The 26616-nt window shown below is 38.7% G+C and overlaps 1 protein-coding gene across 1 annotated transcript in view; it reads left to right on the top strand.

Moving 5' to 3' along the window:
* KL (klotho) overlaps nucleotides 1-26616 on the top strand; it is a 37534-nt gene that overhangs the window by 8060 nt on the left and 2858 nt on the right. The window contains exons 2-3 of the mRNA XM_079136555.1: nucleotides 21800-22310; nucleotides 23047-23315. Coding sequence (XP_078992681.1) covers nucleotides 21800-22310; nucleotides 23047-23315 — 780 coding nt within the window. The remainder of the gene's footprint in view (nucleotides 1-21799; nucleotides 22311-23046; nucleotides 23316-26616) is intronic.

Here is a 26616-nt window from a genome sequence, read left to right as displayed (position 1 = left end):
TCTGACAGATTTTGCAGAGGTGGGGAATGGTGGTGAGGGTCTTTCACTCTGGTATCAGGTACATTCTCCCTGAAATTTTCTCAAGTCAAACACAAGTCACAGCATGTGTATTTCTTATCAAAAGCACATTGGTTTGCATGACAGAGTCAGCTTCCTCCCATGTTCCGACCAAGGGCTGCATAGGAAGCCCTAACGTGAGCGGCCGCTCCACTCCTTCTTGGCTGGGGTTGCATTTCCAAGGCTCTCTGAACTGAGAGAGAACAACAGCCTTCTCTCTGACTCAGCTGCTTTGCTCCTCACTCTAACTGTGGCTGGAGGTTTCAGGTGGCAAATCTCACTTAGGTTGCTGCAAGAAATGGAGAAAGATAAGATCTCTGTCATCATGTCACAGATTAGTGAGGGAGAGATAATCATCAAATAATTGCAATAGAATTTATAAATGCTTTAGTGGAAAAAGTTTTGAGGGGCAGGAGGAGTGGGGGAACTGTTAGGGAAAACTGTACAGATGAGATCAGAGGCTGACAAACTTTCTGTCGAGCACTGTTTCCGGTTTTATGGGTCATGTCATGTCGGTTGCAACTTCTTAGTATGTTGCAGCAAGAGAACAGCCATTGGCAATATGTAAAAGAATGGGCACAGCTGGGTTACAATAAAATTTGATTTATAACACTAGGTGGTGGTCCTTTTGCTGCGCTGGGCGTGTCAGACACACAAAGTAGGAAGCACATTGTGTAGTTCTATGAAACAGCCCTTGTGAGGTTAGAGCAGGTGAAACAATTTGACAAATCACACAAGATGCACTACTTCAGAAGCCCTGGTAGGAAAGGACAAGAAGATGAAAAAGCAAGTCTGGGAATTTCCAATGACTCTTTCAACGTTTGTTGTGTAGAGCAAAGGAGTGCCCCAGATGTGCAGTCGACTTGAGTGATTACATTGCTTGTTCTAGACACCAAATCATTGTCATGCTGTCCAAGATTGCATTAAACAGTTTTGGCTGTCACCTCACTGCTGGCTCGGATGAGTCTGTCATCAGCTAAAACCTCTCAGGCTTTCCCCCTTGTGCACGTTACTGTTAGGCCAGCCATCTCCTGTCATCTTTCTTGGTTTAGTTTTGAACTTTTAATCTTATCAAATTTCATTCAGAGGAAGTTTACTACAGGTGGTGGGTTATTAAGAAATGGAAATAATCTATATGTTATAAAATGATCAGTTTAAGGAATAGTGTTACACTTGTTCAGTGGAAATCTAAATGGCTATTAAAAGGTGAACATAGGGTTTTTACAAAGTTGCACGTGGTGTATTGTTAAGGGGAAAAACAAGTCAGTTGTGTTATGCTCTTTCTATATCTCTGCTGTGTAAGTAAGTATGAATAAGTAATGTATACTTTACGGTTCTTTGGCTAGGGACTCTCTGTCCTTTTTATCTTATCTCCAAGGAACTCCACCTGGCATGCAGGTCCAAGAATAAGTTTGATATTTCTTCCTTCTTCTTCCCCCAAATACTGTACTACCCTTTAATAGTACTTCCCACGTTTTATTGAAATGGTTTATTAGTTTCCCCCAAGTAGATCTCAAGCTGGGAGGAAGGAGCCATGTTTATCTAACTTTCTAATATACCCAAAACCTCAGAGGGCCTGCAGAGAGGAGCTGTGCAGATATTTGCTATGTGAATGAAAGCATGCACTGCTTTCCCTACACTCATACAGTGTGAAAGGAGAACTTGGGTTATTTCTGGATGGTGGGATTGCAGGTGTTCTTTTTTCTTTTTGATTATCTAGATTTTCTAATTTTCCTGTAGGTGCTATGTGTCATTGGTCTAATAAACACCAAGTACTATTTCTGAGGAAAGATGGCACATAGAACTCACCCATCAGCTTTGTTCCCTGTTGAAGCCTCATTAAATTCAACTGAAGGAAGACACACACACACACACACACACACACAAACATGCACATACACACACACAAACATGCACATACACATACAGATGTAGAGTGAGCAGAGTAACAATATTTTGGAAGTTGAAGGGCAGCTGGATGAATGTTTATGGAGTTGATTTAGCAGACCTGAGAAAACTGACCACTACATTAGCAGTAGGAGAAGCCAACAACCAATCTGATCATTGCAGAACCTTCAAAGGGCCAAGAGAAGCAAAACCAGTTATTCTGGAATTGGGGTTGGAGGGAGTGATTGGCTAAAATGAGGAGAATAGCTGAAAGTTGTTTAAGATACGATAGATTTCTAGTCTATAAACCCTGTCTTGACTGCTGGACATTTGCCCCTCCTCGTTCAAGGAGAAAATGGGAAGTTAATAGTTTGTAGAGTATCACATGAAAGGTGTCTGGACTATGGAACATCAAGCACACTTGAGGCATGGGTGAGCACCACACTGAGACAGATTCAGAAGAACATAAGCAACCGAGAGCTGGGTCCACCCCAGCACTCTCCTCTCCAGGTTCTCAGAATGCTAGTGTCTGCTTTGACTCTGAGGTAGGGACTGGAAGAACCTTTCCTAGAGAGTCTGATGAGCTCATGAGGAAAGACCTCAGATGCCCATCCTAGAAATTCCACCACAAACGGTCAAGATACTTTATGGTGCAGCTCAAGCAAACAAACTACACCCACGTGCTCAGACCTTCCAATGGGGATTTTGTTTCTCAAGTCTTAAACATGAGTAGACAATCAAGAATAAACAGACATCTTAAGAAAGCCTTTAACATGAAAGATTGAGATCCACACAGTTAAATAGAAGGGAGGAAAGCCACTTAGAGAAAATGGACTATGCAGGGAGGAAAAAAGCTAAAAACAACAGTAACAACAGCAAACCAACTTACACTAGTATTCTTGAAGAGATCAGAGAAGATATTGCATCTAGAAAATGGGAACAGGATAATACATCAAATATTCAAGGGACAAAAAAAAAAAAGAATGTTTTGAATGAATATATTATAGCAGAAATGAATATTTTAGAAAGGCTGGAAAATGAAGTTTATAAATCTCAGAGTAGAACAAGAAGGCAAAGAGATGGAAAATAATAGAAAAAAAAAGTAAGATAATCAGAGGAGCAGTCAGAGGTCTAGAATTCAAGTAATAGGAGTTGCAGAAAGGGAGCAGGGTACAGCAGTGTTGTTCCTGTGTCCCCTACTGAAAATGCAGCTCCGTGTCCACACCCTGGTACACTTTCCTCCCAGAGGAAGTGACAACTTGATTATGTGACTTGCTTTGGCCAATGGGACAGTAGGCAAGTAAAAAGTTGATAAGTTTGTGCACATTGGAATTTTTCCTGTTGGATCACTCCCTCTTAAAAGCCATACCTGGGCTATGTTGTGGTTTCCACAGTAATAGTTTACTTTTAATTTACTTGAGGTTTCTCTTTTGAGAGTGGCTGTAAGCCAAGAGAGTCACTCTTTAGGAGACTTCTGATGTGTGGAGGAGTTGAGGGGAGTTAGGTTCAGGTGTATGTGTCAGGTAAGACACAATGAGGAGGTGAAATCAAAATACATGAAATTGAAAAATTTTATTATTCACAGGCCGCAGAGAGGTTAGCGCACCAACAGGAGGCCTGTGAAAAGTCTCCAGGTGATGGGGAGCTCAACCAGTGGGTGGAAGCAGAGGATGAGGGAAGAGGGGAAAGAGAGAGAGAGAACCTGTGGGAGTGTGCTTTCATTAAGGTCCAGTGGTGTCATTCCTGAGGCTTTCCTGTAGGGATGTGGATTGACTGGTTTAAAGAAGATAAATGCAAAAAGGAACATCATTTACACGATGATAAGTGTTGATCATTAGGTTTGTTCATGGTCTGCTTCTGGAGAGGGGGTGTTTTGGAATTTGGGTCAGTGGGATGAGGAACCAACAGGGTGTATCACAACTAATCACATAGAGAAGTTGTAACTAGGTCAAAGGTGACAGGACATGACTGGGTTTCAAACAACTGTGTCAGACCTAAAAGTGAATGTCAAGGCAGAAACTTAACTATATTAAACAAATTTATGACAGGCACTCTTACTGAAAGACGAGAGGCCATGTAGACAGAGACACTGGGGAATCAAAGTCCATCTTGGCCATTCTTTGGTCAGAGCTTTAAAACATATTTTTGGAAAAAGTGCACCTAGTCAATGAATTCTTTTTTGTACTGTCCCATATTCTAGTTCCTTGGTAAAGAACCCTCAAAATTTGATCCCAGTGGTCTTGTTCTTGCAAAACTTGCTTAATTGTATGTAATGTCTTTCCTCCTTGTTCAGACATGGCTGTCTCCAAATAGGTTATTTTGGAATTCAGTCTTAGTGATCTGTCAGCTCCTAGGGGTAGCACCTGTTGTCTTTTAGGCACGTGACCTCTTTAGCATAGGAAAGTTTAATCTTTTACTAGGGAAGTGTGGACTACTTCCCTAAGTGCTAAGGATTCCAAGGAGTCTGAAGAGCCGGCCTCCTTGGGATAACCATATCTCATGTTTCAGAGTCCCAGATTTTCCCAGTCAGCATTCTAACCTCAGCATGAAAGACTTGCTGTGGCTGAATACATGAACATCCCTGGTTTGCTGCAACTCTATTAGGTCTTAGGTCTGCTGCTAAGCTCTGTCTACTCCTCCATTGCAGTAGATAAGGGCTTCTCTGTGAGCTACCAATGGGATCTTCTGGCTTTCATATTGATCCTTTAACTACTTGATAATGGCCCTCGGTTTCTCATTCCCTCTCCATAGGATGTCAGTGTAATATAAAAAGGAGTCAGTGCCCCTTCCCTTCTAGGCATTGGAATACCTGAATCATTGTACTTAAACAGTGGTATGCCCCTCTGCCAGGACACTTCCCTGGGTTACCCCAGGAGAAATATTCAGTAACTGGCACACTGTTTGTGCCAGGAGACTCTCTGTCCCTTACATATTACTCAGAATGGCATTCTCTTTGTCTTCTAGGAAATGAATGTGTTGGTTCTCAAAGCCCACTTGTGTTAGTTTGGGTCTTCTAAGAAGTGAATTTCAGGACAGAGTTTGATGCACAAGAAATTTGCTGGGGAAACAACTATAAATGATAAAAGGGAAAGAGCCAGAGAAGGCAAGTGAGCCTTTAGAATGATACATACCACACCTGGCCTCTGTAAAGGAGAAGGGCAGGAGGGAGAGAAGACTGGGTAGGAGTCTCAGGTGGAAGCATAAGTCTAAGAAAGATCTGGTCAGGTCAATGAGGAATGCTTCAGCCAACACTATCCACAGGAAGAGTCCACATCTTGCAGCCATGGGACTCCATTAGCACCCCTATGAGAACTTCCTATGTGAAGCACAGCCTCAGGACCAACTGTGGTTGTGTTCCAAAGGGGTAGCCTCTGGTGCCATCAGTGGACTGTGCTCTTGATAGCCATTATGATAGCCATTTTCATGGCCACCATGAAGAACAGTGAGGAACGCCATCCAGAAGGGAATGAACATCATTTCCTACCTAGAGCTTGATACTTGTCCAAACTATCAACCATTTGTGACTATAGAATAAGGAAATTTCCAGACATTCAAAGTCTCAAAAGAAAAAAAGAAAATTCCATGAATCCATGCTCAGGAAGCCACGGGAGAATAAATTCCACGTAAGTGATGAAAACAAGAAGGAAGAGGACAAAGGAGAAACAAAACAGTAGGTCTATCTCAGGAACGAAGGTAATAATAATTGTGGACCCAGGAGGTCAGCAGTGCAATAGACATAACAGCAACTAGTGTAAAGGGAGAAGATTCCAGAATGGTGCCTCCAGGATAATTATTGAGGCTGATGTGACCTTGTGGAAATCTGTGCAGAGAGGCTACTGGAAATTGTGGGAAAAATGATTCACACACAAAGAAAAGCAAGCAAATGAAAAAGCAATGGAACTATTAACATTAAGGAAAACAAACAAACAAAAAGAAAATAGAGTATTAGTTACCATATTATCATACCCATCTGTGAATAATAGTCACATGCGCAGAATAATGTCAGCCTTTAATATTAGTGAAACTAAAACCGTTGTATAGCTAAAGTGGCTGTACAAGAGAGCTAAATCCTCCTCTGCCATAACAGGAAGCCAGTGGATACCATTTCAGTATGGGAGTTATTAGGTGTGTAAATTCCATAATAAAAGTCATGACTCATAAATGATTTTACCCATAGGGAGGGTAACTGGAGACAGAGAACTATGATTTTTCTTTTAAAGCACGAATATGTATTGCTTTCATAAAATAAGAAATAGGTATTTTAGCATCACTTTAAAAATTAATTTTGCTAGTTACAGCACATTTATAGCCTTCCAGACTATAGAGATCTTTTTGAATCAAGCTTTGGAGAATTTCCATATATTCAGAGTAATGCCTTCTGGGTCTCCATCTCTCTCTCGCTCTTGCTCTTTTTGTACCAGGGATTGAACCCAGGGGTGCTTAACCACTGAGCTACATCCCCAGCCCTTTTTAAATATTTTATTTAGGGACAAAGTCTCATCGAATTGCTAGGGCCTCACTGAGCTGCTGTGGCTGACTTTGAATTTGCAATCGTCCTTAGCCTCCCGAGCCACTAGGATTTCAGGCATGTGCCACCATACCTGGTTCTCTTTGATTATAAAAAGTTATAAAGAAATAGGTTTATGAGTAAACTCATATTGTTAGTTAACTTTTTTGAAGAGGATCTGTCTCATTAATCAATGTTTCACTCTCATTATTTGGCACTTAGCAACAAGCAAACTTTTGTTTAACCAGTGAATACTTTTAAAATACAGTTCTTCAAATAGCAAGAGAACTGTCATATATAGGCCCCATTTTCTTCTTTTGGGTCCAAAGAATATCACAAGGAGGTTTTTTAGTTATCAAAATAATTATATACAAAGATACAACTATTGTGTTCCAGACAAGCTATATAATGCTGTAAAAATTATTTGAGGCTAGTTTGGCAGACTCAGTTTACAAGTCCTCTCCTAGTAGTATTCTCTTCTTCAATACCAAAGCAGTTTTATTAACCATTACATGATGCTTTATTCATGAGTCTATTGTTTCTGAAATTATACTTCCTTCCTTTTAAAACTGAGATTTTCATCTTTCATATAACTATTATCAATTGTTGATCAAATATTACCATTTGTTGTACCTATTAGACAACTCTGATCCCTTTCCTTCTTCCTTCACAATCCTAACATAGTTGTATAATAGGATTTTATTTCTTGTAGATACAGTTCTACTGAGGAAGCTCAGAGAAACATGTGGGTTGACATGAAGATCTGCAGGGAGGGCTGCCACATAAGATAACGATGCTGAGCAGGGCAAACAGGTCTTCTGATTGAGTGAAATGGGCCAGGTGGGAAAAACTGTGGACTTTGATGGGTCCAGCTAGTCTCTGCAGCAGACCATTATCAGGAGGGATGAAGTGTGGTCCTTCCAGATCCTCTGAGTTTTCAAAAGAAGCTAGAAATTCAAGATCTTAGGTAAAATTTCCTGATTTTTAAGGGGATGTCAAAGATGCAGCAGCTCATCTTCCTGATGGATTATTAAATTCCAGAATAATCATAGTATTTAGGAATGTGATGGCAATTACTAGAAGAAACAGCTATAAGTTACATGTGACTGTTGGGAGGAGGCGTGGGAGTCTGGGAGATGGGAAAGATGTTCACTATTTCTCATGATAAGCCTTTGATATTACTTGATTTTAAGCTGCATGAATGAATTTCATTAAAAGTAATTAAAATTCCACTTAATCAGCTGTATAGGGTCTGAGTGTTTTTGTGTGTGTTTTGGGGGCAGGTAAGTTCACTGAGAGACTTGGAGAGTATAACAGATTTTCTTAGGGTTGCCAAGTGGTAGAATTGGGATCAGAACCCAAGTTTTCTGAGCCCCTATTCCAAGCGTTCAGTCCATGACTCCATACTGCCCCAGTCCAGCATGGGTTTCTGAGGGGGTGTACTCACCAATATCTACACCCTCCTTGTGCACGTCAGCACCTGAAACGGAGGAGAGTGTGAGTTCAGACTTGTCATTAACCTTCACTAACATCTCAGAGGCTCACCAAGACTGGTTTTTAAAAATCCACTGACCCAGAGACACCTGTTTCAGTTCCTATTGCTCTATAGTGCCCTCAGTGGCTTTAAATAACCATTTTATTTGGCTTATTGTTGTGGGTCAGGATTATGGAAGGGCTCCCTGGGCAGTTTTCCTGTGGTCTGCAGTCATCTGAAGCCTCCACCACCTTGGGCATCCAGGACCCGTCACCCACTGACTGGCAGTTGATGCCGGCTGTTGACCACAGTACCTTTGTTGGCTTCACCAACATGGTGTTCTCAGTGGGAGAGGTCATCTGAAATGCCCAGGACATGGGATCTTTTATTATGTGGTCTAGAAACTACTTCCCACAGGAAAACTTGACTGATTTCCCTCAGCAAGGAGTCTTTCCTTCCTCTGAATCGAATCGCCATCGCGGTTCCTAAAAATCCGTCTTATGGCACTTTTGCTTTCAATCATGCACCATGATTATCATGTGTACCTGTGCTCCGGCCCCATGCAATGCTCTGCATAATAACCATTGAATACATATCTGCTTAATGAAACAATTCCATGATGACTCAAATAGCAGTGCTGACAAAAAAACACATGTCCACTCTGATCCCTAGACCTAGGTGTCTTTTATGAAGAGTCACTGTATAGACAATGTGGCCATCTCCTGTGTTTATTGCTACTCTGTGAGAAAGAAAAGGCGCAGAGAAGGCAAACACCATGTCATTTACAATTTGATTAAAAAGCTTGTCCTTTGTCCTTTCATGTTTAAGCCCTGTGATTTTTAATATTTCCCTTTTGTCATAGAGGAAGATGGATGGAGCAGCTCTTATCAATGTAGGTCCCTGTTCAGCCTTCCAGCCACACCAAGGGTCTTGTGGTTGTGCCTTGGGGTCTTTTTTTTTTTTTTTTTTTTTTGACTCTTTTCTGCTAGAATGTTCTTTCCACCTCACCTACACTCCCCCTAGCCATAGAACCAGCGACCTCACTTCCTTAATAAGTCTATGCTCCCAAGCCACTTTCTCAAAACAGGCACACCCTGTACCACCCCATTTAAAACTGCTTCTCCCAGCAACCCAGCCTGACATGCAGTAGAGAAGGCCCCTTCTTGGGGCCTCTGGGAGACAGGAAGGCACCACATTACAGGTCTGGCCCACGAAATATATGAAGCGGATTTTCTCCACTTTGATTTTTTTTTTTTTAGCTTCTGAATGGAAGTACCAATAAGAGAAATGTTCTTTTAAAAAACAAAAACAATCAAAACCCATCTGGCATAATAGTGGCTACTGAAAAGGAAATGTGAGATTCCTTATGAAATCCCCAGACAGAAGCTAATTCTTTGGGTTTAAAACTGTAGGGCCAAGAGGCTTATATAGTGTTCCTTAACACCTTTGAGGAACATTTGTAAATGAATCTGGTCAAAGTCTAAGGAGACCAACTTTTTTTTTTTTTTTTTGGATAAAGAATAACCTTCAGAGATTATTTCTGATCACAAAGGGAGACTGTAAGGACATTTTTTCCTAGATTTGGAAATGGGGCAGAAGGATTACTGGTGTCCGAGCTGAGACCTCAGAGCAGGTCTGCCTGGTTAATCCCATTCCCTGATTCGGATTCTCTGGGGGTGCAGCAGGGAGTGCACCTTTGTACAATTTGCTTATGGGAAACAGTGATGAAGATGTTTGCCCAATAGGAACACACATGAGTTTTGCCCTGTAGAGATGTAAATGAAAAGATTAAAACCACAACATATTTACTGAAAGGAAAATAAAGACTCTGGTGAGCAACACTGGGAAAAAATAAAATCGCCTTGGCCCACCACACCAGGCCGCCTTTATCTCATTCTGTAGTAAAAAAGAAAATGACACATGTTGCCTTCTAACATTCTTTACAAATCACATTGTAATGCCTGTTGACTTTTAGTCCTGCTAAAATGGAAGCTCCGAAGGACAGAGGTTTTTGTCTGTATGTCATGTTGTATCCCAAAGCACTAAAATGTGCCAGGCACATAGTATGTGCTTCATAAACACTTCTGGAATGGAAATGTCCCTAGACTTAGGCCAGTGACTTTCAAACCTTTTGACCTTGATCCACAGTAAGAAAGGTAAATGACATCTTAACGTAGAATTGAAACTAAAGGATCATGAAACAATACTTATCTTTATTACATGCAGTGCCTTCTGATACTTTCTAATCTCTTCTATTTCAGTTTTCCAGATTATTGAGGCAACCCATGAATTGACTTCATCACCTGTAGAATGGAAAACTTTGATGTAAGACCATGAAGATCCTGCTACCACAAATAGGCAAATGAGAAATAGACGTGTAGTGGGAAGGGCAGGCAGATGACTTTTTATCGACCACTCTAGAAAGCACATTGCATTCCCTATCTGTTGAGGTAGAAATACATTCACATGTCACTTTTTTTTCTTTGGGTTAAATTGTTCTCTGCTGCCAGGGGAATTGAGTTATTTCAAAAGCAAAGAGCTACAAATGATGCTGCGAACAGATAAATGATGATCTTCGTCTCAGGGAGAGTGGGTTGCCATCTGCTGTTGATAATACAGAGCAGGAGAATTAGGCAGAGGGAGAGCATTTGGGAGGTAAAGGTGACTGTTATGGAAGGAAGACACTTGAACCAGTTTCGTTGAAGTTGAGAGTAGCTGTTTCATGAGGGTATTATAGAATTACATGGGCGATTATAGTTTACTGGAAAGATCTTATTTGAAAGATGAACTGCAGGATGCTTTTGCTGACTTGTAAATACATCACTTATCTCAGTTCTTCATCTTCTTGTCTCTTTCCCTCATCTAGCCTCATGCCTCCCTACTTCTCCCTTCACTGTTCTCACTGCTGCTAGAAAAACAGAGATAGGAACCCAGAAATTGGAACACCTTATGTCTTAAATAATAACATTGTTATTAGTGGGCTAGATGGATTACGGCCACAAACTGGGATATTTTAACAAGCTAACATCAATGATTCAGAAGGGTTTTTGTAGCAGCATGATTTAGTATTAAATAGAATGATTTCACTGATGTTGAGTAGGTCTGTACATATAAATTAATGAGGTAAAAACTTAATCTTGGATTTATTAGTGTATTTACCTAATGTGAGTTATGAAATTATTTTTATTTCCTTTGAAGGAAGCTTTTATTTAAAAACAAATGAATAAGGCCTTTTATGTAATCTACTTTGAAAAAAATCCAGACAAAGTATTTGAAATAACAAAACTCCAAAATGACAACATGATTTAAAGAGTTATGCCTCAGCTGGGCTGGAATTGTGGCTCAGAGGTAGAACGCTCACCTAGCACGCGTGGGGCCCTGGGTTCAATCCTCAGCACCACATAAAAATTAAAAAAAGGAATTGTGTCCACCTACAACTAAAATATATATTTAAAAAAATGATTTATGCCTTGGCCTTTGTTATGCCTAGTTGTTAAAGCATACCTGTAATTGAAGTTCCTGTAGAAGCTCAAGTAGGGTAATAAGTGAATTAAGAAACTTTGCATTTGATCAACTCCAACTAATTCTAGCCTAAAGAAGAAAAGTGACTTTATAAGAAGGAGACAGAATTCAGAAAGAGCCCCAGGGATCTTAGACTTCAGGAGCTGGGCTTTCAGGTAGTCACTCCACTGGGGACTTCCCCTAGCACACACATGCACATACACACATGCACATACACACACTTGTGGCCAGGTCAGTTGGGCTTCTTGCATCCTCAGCAGTGGGTCTTTTCCCATTCAGCACTCCAGATTCACTTTCTCTCCATATGTAGGAGAGCTGCTGGCCTTTATTCCAGCAGAAAAATCTCAGGGAAGCTATCTTGTTGGTCTGGCTAGAGTCATTCAACTTGAAATAGGAGAAGAGAAACAAATGTTCTTTTATTTTTACAGCTTTTCTGTGAAACCAGGGGATTGCAGTAAAAATTTCGAGGGGTAGGTATTATACCTTATTCATGTTCAGTGTCTCTAGAACCTAATATGATAGTCAGTACATAGTAGATGCTTAAGAAACCAGTTATTGAGTTAGTGACCTTAAAAATTGGTTAAATGGGTAAATTTTACATTAGGCATATTGTGCCACAGTAAAAAAAAAAAAAAAAAAAAGAAATAAACCTATTATCTATCTTATTGTCTATTTCTCAAAACTTGCATATGCCATAGTGTCCTGTGATTTCTAGAGAAGATCAAGTCCAAAATTTAGTTCTTTCAGGACAGAATAATAAGGGGCTTTAGCAGTCATGTGTAGCAGTAGATTTCACCTTGAAGATCTTAAAGATTTGAAATCAGAATGTTACAATATGGAACATAACCATGTTCTGGGGGCTAGGTGGAAAGACTTTAGTATTGGGAGCATACATCTTTTGGGTGTGTCTTGGGGAACACTGGGAGTCAGTTTTCTTATCTGTGTTAGTATGCCGTAAGTAATGGCACACAGCTAAACCTGGGACTTGTGTTCATTTCTGTATTCCCAGCACTTAGGTGTCTGCCATATAGTAAGTGTTGAATAATACTTGTTGAATAAATGATTAAATTCCTTGGCATGGGAACCAAACCATCTGTCAAATGAGTCACCTTTAAAAGTCAACAAAGATTTTTGACTCTGTGAATCCAGCCAGAGAGTGACAGAAACTTCACTTTTCAGGCTGACGCATGTATCAGTTTAGCTTTGGATCATACTGTCATCTTCAACGCTTTCTTTTTTATTGCCTCAATTTAGTCTTCCAGTCTGCTGTAGACTGATTAAATTCAAGCCTCAGTTCAGTCATCTCTCCATTGTGTCATGCCCCTTGCTAGGTAACCTTGCAGCCTTCTCCGCTCTGGCAATTATTCAGCTCCACCTTCCACACTGGCCTGAGTCATGTGACTTGCTTTAGCCAATGGCGTGTTTGCAGTCTTAATGCTGATAGCCGGTCCTCTGCAATTGCTGGGAGAAAATGCCTGGGCTGATCCACAGGGAGAGGAGACCTGTGGAGCAGAGCCACACTGTCCTATTTGTACCAGCCAACAGCATCCTGGATCTGCCGCTTGAGAACAGAAGAAATGCTAGATAGAGCTTAACCCTGCTCAGAAGTAATGCTGTTCATGGGCGTGAGTGATGTAACTAATGCACTCTGCGCTTTCCATTCTCTGCTTCCAAACTTTTCTCAGATTTTCCCTTTTGACTTTCCAGTAGTCGTCACCAGAACCTTGGAAGTATCTACATTTTGGCAGAGTTGTTCCACCTTTTAGCATCCAGCTGTTCAGATTTTAATCTATTATGCATGGATGATTTTGAGCATAAAACTTAGATCATCACTGTCTCAGAAACTTGTGACCTATTACATCAAGTCCAAGTAACTTCATGCTCAATTTTTTTCTTATTCTAGTCCCATACTCTCTATTTTAAACTTAGTTTCCAAAAGCCACAAACTTTTAATCCTTTCCTCTAATTAGGCTGATATTAATATTTTCACAACACATTGGTTCAATTCTTATACCCATGCTTTTAATCATAATTTCCATGCTTAAATACTCCATTGCCCTCCCTAAGCACCAGACAAATTCCATAGTGGGGGATATTGTAAAGATTGTTCCCAAACCATCTGCCCCAGAGGTGGCACAGGCTAGGAAAGAAAGGACAATTGTTTGGCTTCATTATCTGAAATTTATAGTTGTTTTGGGGAGTTGCAGATGATTTGATGAAATGCAACTTGGTAAAAAACATTTCAGTGGAGAATAATTCAACCAACTAGAACCAGTTGGTTGAAAATAAATCCCAATTTCTAGGCTTTCCAGAGTTAATAATTTTGGTATTCCAAGAATCTTTTTTTTTTTTTTTCTTTGCGGTGCTGGGGATCGAACCCAGGGCTTTGTGCTTGCAAGGCAAATACTCTACTGACTGAGCTATCTCCCCAGCCCTCAAGAATCTTTAAAGCATTTCTAACTATTCTTTTTCAAAAATTAAAAGGTTAAAATGTAAGAAACTGTTACCCTTCCATGTTTGTAAGATTTTGGAATAACTGAAAGGTAGAGTAATACGATATTTGTAAATCATAAATAATTGCTGAGAGGTAAGGAATTGAATTAGTTGGAACAATCTCTGCCATCTATCCTGTGAAAAGGGGAAATAGTTAAATGAGCAGTTTAGAAAAACTGTGTGGTCAACAATTTGCAGTGGAAAATCTTTAAACTCAAACATTCCAATTTCTTTTCTTGTTTTTTTTTTTTTTCTTATTAGATAAGCAATACATGCTCATTACATAAAAGTCAAAGAATCAGAGAAACAGGAGGACATAAAAAATTGCCCATAGTCCAACTCAGTAGAGACAATTATTATCCCATTGGTTCAAATCCTTAAAAATCCTGTCCTACATATATTTATTTTATATATGTAATATGATTTCATAAATAAGTTAATATTGAACATGGCTTATCTACTGCTAAATATAATTTATTAAAGTAAATCATAATCATTTTTTGCTAAAAATTAGTTTGTTCCAGTTGATCCTTATTCCTGGGTTATTTCAATGAGTCCCTACTATTTGTCCTACTTTTTATCCCTTTGAGGGATATGACTAGTACATAATAGCTACTCAATAAATATTTGACAGAAAAAATAAAGAAATGAATAATCCCAAGTTGTTGGAAGTTCATGTTGTTTCTATTCAACTCCACTGTTGATGGAGAGCGTGCATATAATCTTACTGAAAAGCTGCTGATTTATGGGAAACTGTAATGATGTATGGAATTTATTCCAAATGCACTGTAAGGGTGCATTGGTGAAGGAATTCCTATATGTATCTGTACAGTCAAACAAAACTTCACAGTAGAGATGAGAATTGAACCAAATTTGGAAAGAATAAGCATTTTTCAGTGAATAACTGGGGAAAACAGTATTAAGAATGAAGTATATTAGGGGCTTCTTAGAAGAGGCAAGTACAAAACAGAAGGTGAAGAGGGATGTAGGTAATAGAGGAAAGGCAGACTGTTACTTTCGGGTTGGCAGGAGGTCATCCAAGGTAGGTACAGCTGTAGGTGAGGCATAATGAGAAACTAGCCTAACTGTAATAGAAGAATTGGACCAGAAGGTGATGAGCTATACGTTTACAGGAAACTGCACTGGTTCTTCCTATTAACTTGTGGGAGGTTGTAGGGCATAGTGCCCGCAGCTAGAAATTTCACTCATCAGATTTGCTAAGAAGTCCAAAGTAAAAGCAAGCAATCCCAGCTGCTACCTGTTCACATAAACCCATGCACCAGACTGCCAGGAAGGTAGACGTGAGGTCCTGGGCACAGGTTATGTTATGGTCCAAGCAACTTTTAAGGAATTCAAAGAGACTCCTGGATATTTTTGTGATAAATGCTATAGATGGCTATTTTGGAGGAATCATTTATGTTTTCTACAACATGATTGTTTTGTAGAAGGCTGATTGAAATGCTCTCTTAAGCAGCTGCAGTTTATAATCCATGGACCCATGCTGATAGAAACAAGAGGAGTAATTTGCTCGACAAACACCAGCATTAGGCCCGTTGGCATGCTTGTGTAACAGCACAGGATAATGCAGGGACTTGGATGTGGCATCTTGATACCGTTGTCGAAGTCTAAGGTAAATGAATGCCTGAAAGGAAAGAAGCCTCTGGTGCGCTCTGAAATCTTTTTAGTCCTTTGACATTTTCAGAAAGTGCACCTGTGATTGAGATCTGAAGTAACATCTGGAGGGCATGGAGAGGGAGTAGACACGAATGAGCTTTTGGAACCATTTTCTGTTTGTGGGCTGCATTTCATTTCTTTCACTGTTGGTCTCAGTCAATTTAATTAAGATTATTTGTAGGATTAAATTAATCTTTTAAGAATTATTCCATTTCATTAAAAAAAAAATCTAAGGAATGGTAACAAAAAGGTGTCCCTTTTGGTATTACCCCTGAAATATTTTCAACAGATTGTTAATACTATCATTGTTTTTTCCAACTGCAGATTCATATGCCCCGCTGCCTCCCAGGCAGCTTCACTGAGATGGAAAACCCATGACTGTACTGAACTTGACCTCTTATTTTTGCTTTCTTTGTTGTCTTTCATGCTCCTCCCCCACTGCACATGTAAACATGTCCAAATTATCAACAAATTGTACTATTGATTTTGCCTTCACTGGTAGCTTAAATTCGGCCACTTCGTGCTACTTCCGTTACCAGCATCATCTTTGGCTTGGATCATTGCAATTCTGGCCCAACTCTTTCTTCACTCTTCTTTTCTCCACAGAGCACTCAGTAATCTCCCAAAATTCAGAAATCAAATTACATTACTACCACAAGCAAATGATAAATGTTTGTATGGTGTTGACTATGTGCCCGTCCCAATTCCAAGGGCTTTCTATATGTAATTTGAGTGTCCTTTATTCAAAATGCTTCAGACCAGAAGAGTTTCAGATTTTGAATTTTGGAATATTTGCATATAAATAATGAGATGTCTTGGGGATGGGACCCAAGTCTGAAAATTTGTATTCCGTATACATCTTATATACATAGACTGAAGGTAATTGTATATACTATTTTGTGTGCATCTGTGTTTTGACCACAGTCCATTATACGAGGTCACAAGTTCCAGTTGCTTTATATCCTTGCTAGAATTTGTGGTCAGCCTTTCCAATTGCAGGCATCTTGGTGTGATTGCTCATTGTGGTTTTAATTCGTATTTCTCTGTTGATGTTGAGCACTCTCTGTGTGCTTATGGGCACTGGGGAAGATTCTCTTGCAAAATATCTGTTCAGATCTTTTGTTCATGGTGGGGAGGGGAGTTATTTCATTTTTACTACTGATTGGTAGAATGATTATATTTATTTGGATAGAATTATTTTGATATATATCAAAATATGTAATATAATATAAATAACACATAATATACACATCACAATACTATATATATGTACATCTCCCATTTCCTCCCATTAAGTGATTTCCCTTTTCATTTTGAAAACTTTTGAACAGATTTTAATTTTGATGATGTTCCATTTATCAATAATTTTTGTTTCATAATTGTTTTCTGTGTATTAAGAAGTTTTTTTTTCCTTTGACTTATAGATTATTTATAAATGTGTGTTTAATTTCCAAATTTTTGGTGCATTTTTCTAGAGGTGTTACTAACTTCTAATTTAATTCCTTTCTGGTCACAGCATATTCTCTGTAGATGGTACTGTAATGCTATTTCTTGAAATTTATTTTATGGCTCAACATTATTGATATTTGTGAACATATCACAAGCACTTGAAGATATTGTTTAATGTTGACCTCACATTGTCAAGTTGATTGATAATATTGTTTAGACAACATATATATATAATCAATGGATTTTTTTTCTCTATTTCCTTAATAAATTACTGAGTGGGGAATTAAAACCTCTAAAGATAATTGTCAGTTTTTCTATTTGGTTTTTAAAAATATTCTGTGGTTTTGCTTTATGTAAAGTTCAGATATTACATTTAGAATTTTGTCTTTTTGGTGAATCAACCCTCTTTTTGTCTTGATCTCAGCTATCAGTGCTTGCCTCGAAGACTATTTTCTTCTTTACTGTAGCTGTCAGCTTTTTTCTTCCTTTCTCTCTGTATTTACTTATTTATTTTTACACACTGCATTTTGATTCATTGTACACAAATAGGGCACATCATTTTGTTTCTATGGTTGTGCATGATGTAGATTCATACCATTCGTGTAATCATACATGTACACAGGGTGATGATATCTGTCTCATTCCACCATTTTTCATACCCCCCTCCCTCTCATTACCCTCTACATATTTTTTTAATTGGTGCATTATAGTTATACAACGGTGGGACATGCACACAATATAATTTGATCTATCAACTTTTTTTCTTTCCATTTGCACCATCTATCTCTTTTTGTTCTTTTTCTTTCAAACTGAGACTTTATAGTATATTTATTGCACACAGATATGGTTAGAACTAACTCTTTAAAAATGTAGCTTGACAGTATTTTTTTCTTGTACTGGGCTTATTTAGTCCATATTTCTCTGAGAATTTATTGATATGATTGGGTTTGTTTACCTTCTATTTGTTTTCTGTTTGCCCCTTCAATCATTGTGGATGAATTGTATATTTTTAGTAATTATTTTGTTTGGCTTTTTAGATAGTCCTTTTACTATATTTTGGTGGGGTTTTGGGGATTACATTATTTATCATTATCATATAGTCTAGTTAGAATTAATATTATTTCTATTCAAGAAATTTTCATTTTATTTGTTTTACTTTTCAGTTCTAGATCTAATTTTTTTTCAGTTTCTGTTTTTCTTCTGTTATTCCCCACTTGCTTATTATATCTTTTCCTCAAAATATTTGAACATATTTAAAATAGTTATTTTAAAATCTTCCGCTGATTCCAATATCTGGGATGTATTGACTTCTGTTTATTTTGAATATTTTCTTTTCTTAATTGAGAGTTTCACTTTTCTGATTTTCCGTATGTCTAGCACACTATGAATGACACATTATAGGGAGTCTGACTAGTGTTGTCTGCTTTTAAATGATATATTTTATTCTGCCAAGGAGTTTAAGTTATCAGAGGATTTTCTTGGTCCTTCTGGGCTTGGTTTAAGCTTTGTCAGGGCTGGTCTGTTTCTACTTTGTACTTAACTCCTCAGGTGTGACTGTTAATTGAACGTCTGAAGTGCTGGGCTCAATTTCTCTATTATGGCTACTCTGGATTATTGTGCTTCACAGCCTGGCACAGCCTTTGATGTTCAGGTCCAAGACGTGGCAGGTTCTCTGTGATAAGTGTCACAGAATTCTGCACTGTGCACATGCAGTTATGGACCCTCAGAAAATTCCCTGGCTGGCTTCTGGGTCTTCCTTTGTGGAACTTCCTTCTCTCCAAGATGTGGACCTACTTTAGCAGTCCTTGTGTCTGACTTCTGCCTACTCAGCTCGGTGAGACTGCAACCTATTGCTTGGCTGCATCTCCCTCACCCGTGTCTAGAACATGACCCAAGGCAGAAGGCTGGATAGACACGAGTCTCACCACCTAAGTTCCCTTTCATCACCTTATTCTGTGTAAACCTTTGTGCTGGACACTGAAGGATACACATAGGTAAATGACAAGAAGCTTACAATTAATCCCAAGAGAAAATGTCTGGGATAAATTTGGAGTATTACATTTGGAGTATTTTCCTTGACTTTCAAAATATGGAAATACCAAGTGATTGGTAGAAAGGAATACCAGAGTCAATTTTTTTCCTACATTTTTTAGGGTTTTAGACCTTATATTTCAAATCTAAATTGAGGCTCGGAAGGAAGTGAGGAGGGTATCAAATACCAGAATGATTTGCATCCCAAATTGGATCATTACTACATTGTGAGACAATACAGTATTATTGTCAGAGATTACCTTGTCAAATTCTTCCAATTTATTTTTTTAATATTATGTGCATAAAAGTTCTCTGTCTTCAAGGTCTTGGAAATAAAATAGAAATATCTTGTATGAGAGTGTTTTCCTGCTTTGGTCTGGAAAACATTTGCATCTGTCTCAGACCCTTTGATCTGGTTTCCCGCTAGCCTTCCTTCCTCCATATATATTTATTACTGACTCTATTGCAGACATTTTGCTGGAATCCAAGGAGAGAGAGACGAAAGTCCTAATCAATACCTTTGAAACACCTTCGATCTAGATAATTAAATAAATGCAATAAAATATCATTAAGGTCTTTGAGAGAGGTTAGTTATGGAAACACATAGAATGGACCTGTTGCTAAAGCAAGACTGGGAAGAGGGAAAATGTCAGGGAAGGTTTCGTGGAAGTGGTGATAGTGGGACTGAGTTTTGAAATGGCGGTAGGGTTGAAGGACCTGGTATAGCTTAAAAAAATAGTTTAGAGAGCTTTAGTTATATAAATGTGGGAGCCTAGGTGTCTCAGAACCTCAGGTAGGATTCATTGAGCTTGGGATTTGGGATTTGAGGCAGCGCCTATAGGGAAATTTAGAAAACAGGATGGTAGGGGTTAGGTATACCAGGAGAGCCTGCCATCCAATTGCTATGAACAATTTTTCTTTTTGAATTTTAATTTTTCCAAATCTCTAAAGCAATGCATATTTATGGTAGGAAATGAAAAAGTGAAGAGAATTATACCACCCACAGTCTTGCCACAAACTTAACAAGTTATAAATCCTTCTAGATCTTTATGTACATATTTTTCTTTAATAAAAACACCACTGCACTCTACTTATTGTTTTGTAACTTGTTTTTGGTTCATAGTTATTATTTTAGAAACATTTTTACATGTTTATAGATATTCTTTTGAATGATTTGTAATGTCTTAAAACAATGTCTTAGTTTTCAGTTATACCATCATGTATTAAAACATTCCTGTATGTTTATATGCTTGTAAACATAGTTGAATATTGGACACTGCATTTATTTTCAATGTTTTACTATTAGAAATAGTATGCAGATGAGCATTTGTTCTTGCCCATACAGTTAATTATTTCTCTGAGTCCTTGTCACTAGCTTTATTAAGTCTCAATCTTAAGACCACAAGCTTATAAGATTAGCATATCTGGAATAATTAGAAAGCAATGGAAGATCATGCATGATCTTCTCCCTATAAATCGTCCTTGGTTGTTGCAAGATACTAAATGATGACCTTTCCCACATTCTGCCTCAGTACTGCATCTGATTTTCTCAAGCCCACCATCTGCAAATGGAATGAACAATCTCGTGAGGAGATAATGGAGCAAAGTTAATTCTGTTTAACAGACTGGGGCCTCTGAGGGCCCGGGAGGGTATGAGGGATTCCTGAGGGAGCTCAGTCTGGAGAAGGATGCATCATTACCTTCATTAAATGATGGGAGTGGAGAAATAAATGGAGAATTAAAAGAGTTTTCAAAGAATGTATGTTATGGGAATAAAATTCTAATATTATTTCTATTTGTAGGAAAATAAGGGGAGTAAATCAAGGAATTCAAAGGTAAAGCGAAACTTTGAGTAGGAGGGGAAAAGAACCCACATAAGTCTCAATATTTGTAACTAAAAAGGAAACAAATGAAAAGATATCAGAAGTCAGTAAGATTTTATGGGCATATAAAGTTAGTTTTATGGAAGCGAAATGCTTTTCACTGCTAGAAAACTGTAACAAACCGAGTGCTGACTTAACTGTAAGATGGCCTGTTTCCTCCCAGTTGTATTTAGTTGTGTTTTTCTCTTGGCTTATACCTTGTACCCTGGATCTGCAGGAAGCCAGCACAGTTCCAAAGTTCTGGAGGGCAGGCCAAGGTTAGAATTTGGATTGTCTTTTAATACATCGTGCTGATTCATAGGGAAGAACAAAAATTCTGAGGACACACATTGGAATTTAGCTATGGGAGATGAGTGAGAAATATTAAATTGACTCCAACAGCTTGAGTCAGTTTGGAAACTTCCAGTCTCTTAGGATAAAGTATATAATCCTATTTAGAAATTCCTAGTGTGATCACAGATGCAAGATTGGTTCTTTTCATGAAACCCATTAATTAAAAATACATAATCCAAAGTCAAGTAAGTAAGACAGTATAACAAATTCTTATTTCATTAACTTTTCAAAATATGAATAATAACTACCAACTCAACATAATAAGTTAATATTTTCCACTGGATGCTGAAAAACAATGGAAATAATTTCAATCATGGTAGCAGCTCACGGTGGGGTGAGCTACCTCTGAAATAATTTATTGGTTCCAGCTCATTTTTATTGTGTGAGTTAGTCATTAGGTTAGGCTTGATGGGAAATAGATATGACTGGAGTTGGGGAATCAATTATGCACCCCATCTCTGAAATTCACCCTGATTTTTCTCTTCACAGGCTCATGCCAAAATCTGGCATCTCTATAATACTTCTTTCCGACCAGCTCAGGGAGGCCAGGTGTCCATCGCCCTAAGCTCTCACTGGATCAGTCCTCGAAGAATGACGGACCATAACATCAAAGAATGTCAAAAATCTCTTGACTTTGTGTTAGGCTGGTTTGCCAAACCCATATTTATTGATGGCGACTATCCTGAGAGCATGAAGACTAACCTTTCATCTCTTCTGCCTGATTTTACTGAATCTGAGAAAAAGTTCATCAGGGGAACTGCTGACTTTTTCGCTCTTTCCTTTGGACCAACCTTGAGTTTTCAACTACTGGACCCTCACATGAAGTTCCACCAATTAGAATCTCCCAGCCTGAGGCAACTCCTTTCTTGGATTGACCTCGAATATAACCACCCTCAAATATTTATTGTGGAAAATGGCTGGTTTGTCTCAGGGACCACCAAGAGAGATGATGCCAAATACATGTATTACCTCAAAAAGTTCATAATGGAAACCTTAAAAGGTAGGATTTGGGGTAAATTTTTCATTTCTTTTCAAAATCCACAGGAAAAACAATCCTTAAGATTATCTGCAATATGCTATGTTCTATTTTTAATCATAATGTAGGAATTCATTTTGGCAATAGTAGAAATGCATTAATGTAGTATCTTTCTTGTTTGAGGCCTTGAAGAACTTAATTTTTAAAGCTTGCTTTACAAACGAGAAACCGGGTTAATGTTTGAAATGACTGGATTTGCAGAGTTATTAATCTAGATTTTAAGTATAATATAAATCTCAAGATATGTAGCTTTCTGTGTTTTTGAGTTCTTATTGCTTTGATTAAAATGCTTTTTTTTTAAAAAAAAAAGGTGTATACATATTATCTGGAGAAAGTAATAGTTCATGCTTTTAAAGACTTTTTTTTCATTTATGATCCGAGATCCAACGCTAGGTGCTCAGGATGGAAAGCAGAAAAGATACATCAGCCCTGTAGCGCACCCACTGGGAGTAAGAACCTATCCTGTCTCAGAAATCCAAATAAAAACATAAGAGATAAGTCTATTTGTGAAGACGTTTATTTGTAGCATTATCTAGAATCAATGAGAACCTTTTGTCAATAAGAAAAAGCATTGGTCTGCCAAACTAGAAGCATTATACTTGGCATTTTTTAAAGTGGTGAAACCCTCAGATTCTCTTGAACCAGGAGGTGAGTGCCCAGGGGAGGGTCATGCTGCTCTTGTCCTCTCTGCCTTTTGCAGCCATCAGGCTTGATGGGGTCAGCGTCATCGGGTACACGGCGTGGTCCCTCATGGATGGTTTCGAGTGGCACAGAGGCTACAGCATCAGACGTGGACTCTTCTATGTCGACTTTCTGAGCCAGGATAAGAAGCTGTTGCCGAAGTCTTCAGCCTTGTTCTACCAAAAGCTGATAGAGAAAAATGGCTTCCCTCCTTTACCCGAAAATCAACCCCTAGAAGGGACATTTCCATGTGACTTTGCTTGGGGAGTTGTTGACCACTACGTTCAAGTAAGTCAGCTGACAAAACCAGTCAGCAGTCTCACCAAGCCCTGTCACTAGTAAGTAGTGCTTCCCTATCAGGCTCTTGTCATGCAACGCTCCCGGTTCCTGGAGCCAGACACAGTTCCCTAAGGAGCACACGAAGATCACCAATTGGAATGCTGCACGCTTCTCTCCAAAGATCTTCCATTCTTCATCTTATACTTTAAATTAGATCCAAAGGGAACAAATTTAAAAACATGAATATTTAAGATTTGATAAGACAGTAAAAAGAAAAAAAAAAAAAAACTGTCTCTGAGTATCGTGGGGTGCTGATTGCCTTTAAAGCAGTTGAGCTTTTTCATAAATAAGATATGACATGGAACTCCAGAGTCTCTGAGATCTCAGTGGACCTGCTGAGAGTGAGGTGGGAACATAAGATACAGCCCTCCTAAGTCGTAAACATGGGCCACCCCCAGACTCGCAGAAATCCCTCATGAGTGCAAACCTTTCTCCAATGATTCACCGATAGAAATGTCCTTTCTACAGACAGTCATTGAAATGGTATGGAAATGCTTTGAAATGATCAGTAAATATTTACTGAATATCTACAATATAGTTAGTTAATTCTCAATGTTCTTTTTAAATTTCCTTATTTTTAAAGGGATTTATTTTCTAAGGTTTGATCGAATACTTCAGTAAGTGCTTATTAGATGCTTAGTGTGTACAGAGCCTTGTGCGTTGCTAGGGTCACTTGATTAGTAGGATTGTCTGTAGGGGACACACTGAAATGAGCAAAAGCACCCTGCTTTCGAAGGAGCAAAGGAGATTATTGGGAATAAGAGATGGATACACAAACAACGTCAAGAAATGTGCAGAACTGGAGGGTAAGCGAGCGGGTGAGGCAGTGGGTGTTGCCCAGCAGATTCTGAGATGAAAACGGATGGAGATAGAGACACAGTCCAGTCTCCACAGTTAAACAGGGAGATTTAGCATGTTGGATTCTTCTAGCCAATTCGTTGCTTTAAAAGAAGCTTTAAAAGAAGTATTTGGAAGAATGCTTGGATCTGAGGAAAGTGAGTTCTGGTTGCATTGGATTGTTGTTTCCTGGTAAATATCAGATCGAAGTATGTATTTATAAGTAACTAAATCAACTGTGTCCTTAATATATTTTTTGTTGGTTTAGATTATTCTTACATTTTTTTCAGACCATGCAGTTGGGTTTAGATGTGATCCCAGTCTCAGATCCTTTCTTCACATTTAATGAGGGGTGTTGGTTAGCTCTTCAGAGTGGAGGTAGAATATGCCCAGAGCCCTATGTGTTAAAGGTTTGGTTTCCAACATGGCACTATTGGGAGGTGGTGGGAGGCCTTCAGGTAATTGTGGATGTCCCCTTGAGGAGAATAGTGGGGCTCCAGCCCTTTCCTCTTTCTCTTCTTTGTATCCTGACCATGAGGTAAGCAAATAGGGAGATGGAGAGAGAAGTCCTATTTTACAGCATGTTCATCCCACTAAATCCCAAGTTTTCAATTCTGTGAATATTTCAATGAAATTGATACAGGTACATTAAAAAGGATAAAATAAGTTGGAAACCATAATCTGAAGCATAATCTGAAACCATAATCTGTGTGTGTATATATATATATACACACACACACACACACACATAATATTACTATTTTATAATTATTATATATTACATGATTAAGTTTTTATGGATATTGTATATCTAGGATGGAAACACAAAATGGGTTAACCCTGGGGGAGCCACTCACTGGTCTCAGGGCCCCTCTCTTAGGTTGCACTTTTAGCTCATCAGGTCTCTACCACCCGTGCAGAACCCCACAAACACAAAATTAAGCGACTCCCAAAACCATGGTGGATGTGAACTCCCTGGAAGCTCGGGTGGGAACGAGCTGCAACTGCATCCTCCTCTTTCCGGGTTGCTGTTTGCTCTTTGCCTTACATTAGCAACTCCAGGCTAATGCCCTGACTGACATAGTAAAAGTAGGTCCTTTGTCCCCTCAGTTCTGAGGGATATGAGCATTTTCATTGACAAGTAGTGCTCTAACTTAACACGTTGAAGTCCAGAGAAGTGACGTTTAAACCATCCAAATTCATCTTTCCATTCCTGGTTAGTGTGTCAAACTCTTAATATTTGAGGCTTGTGTTTCACCTTAGTAACTTTTAAAATAATATCCATTAAGCATGACCTGTCTGAAGTCTGATGTTGGCTCATTCACATGCAGCGACCTTTTACGTGGACCCAGCTTCCCAGATGGCAGGCTTGCTTTCCCATAACCACTAAGGCTCCTAGGTAACAGAAGGACAGAAGGTGCTACATATTGAGGACATGGAGCTTCTTTGACTTTGGTCCCTGTTAGGAGAGGGTTTCTTCCATAATATACTAGATACATACTTCATACCCATTCCTTCTCAAAGGTTCCATTTGATTATTTCATTTTTAAGTAAAAACTAAGTCATCAAATTAATAGTTAGATGAAATTTAACCTGAACACTCATTTCTAAATGCCCCATATTTTAAAAATATGATTCTACCCCCCCTCAAAAATAATCCTGTCTTGGTCTTTCATGTTTGTTTTCAGATGGAGTGAATAAAAGCTGTTTCTTTGGATGATTCTGGCAGAAAAGTTACGAATTTAGTCATCTCAAAGTTCTATAAAAATAATGCAAAAAAATTCCTTCAAGCTCGAACAATTTTTTTTTTTTTTTTAAAGAGCCTGCAAATATTTTCTCTTGTGGAGCTGAGGAAACACACTCTGTGGGTATATGATAGTAGAAAATGACTTCTGACAGCATTCCCACAGCACCAAGGGGAAAGGCACTCGTGGGTGATCCACAAGGGACAATTGTCCCGGAAAGTCAATTTCCTCTGACACCTTGGTTTTTATTACTTTCCCTTATAAACACAGCACTCACCCCCTCAGAGAACCAGCAACGAATTGTGTGTTTATGACAGAACTGTAAAATTCACAACACTGCTGATAGAGCTTCAAAACCAGGGTTTATCTGATCCTTGCTTTTATGGCAGGGTCAGGCCCAGACACCTGTTCTAACAGGATTATTTCAGAGAAACTGGGTTAGGTTGCAGGTCTTCCAGGTGGACTTTTCAGTTTTTGTGTAAGTTGTGGAGGGAGGATTTTATGATTTTTGTTTGTACATTTTGTCCACTTTTCCTAGGCACCTGTTTACATTTTCGAAGCTTATATGTCACTTGTTTGAGAACCCTATGGTCAATATTATTACAGAAAAAAACATTTTAGAAAACTAAAAAAAAGCTACATTTTTAAAAATCCCTCTGTGGATGGAT

The sequence above is a fragment of the Sciurus vulgaris genome, assembly GCF_902686455.1.
Source record: "Sciurus vulgaris genome assembly, chromosome: 4".
NCBI lineage: Eukaryota > Metazoa > Chordata > Mammalia > Rodentia > Sciuridae > Sciurus > Sciurus vulgaris.
Note: the sequence above shows the minus strand (reverse complement) of the source record. Positions and strands in the feature narration are given on the sequence as shown.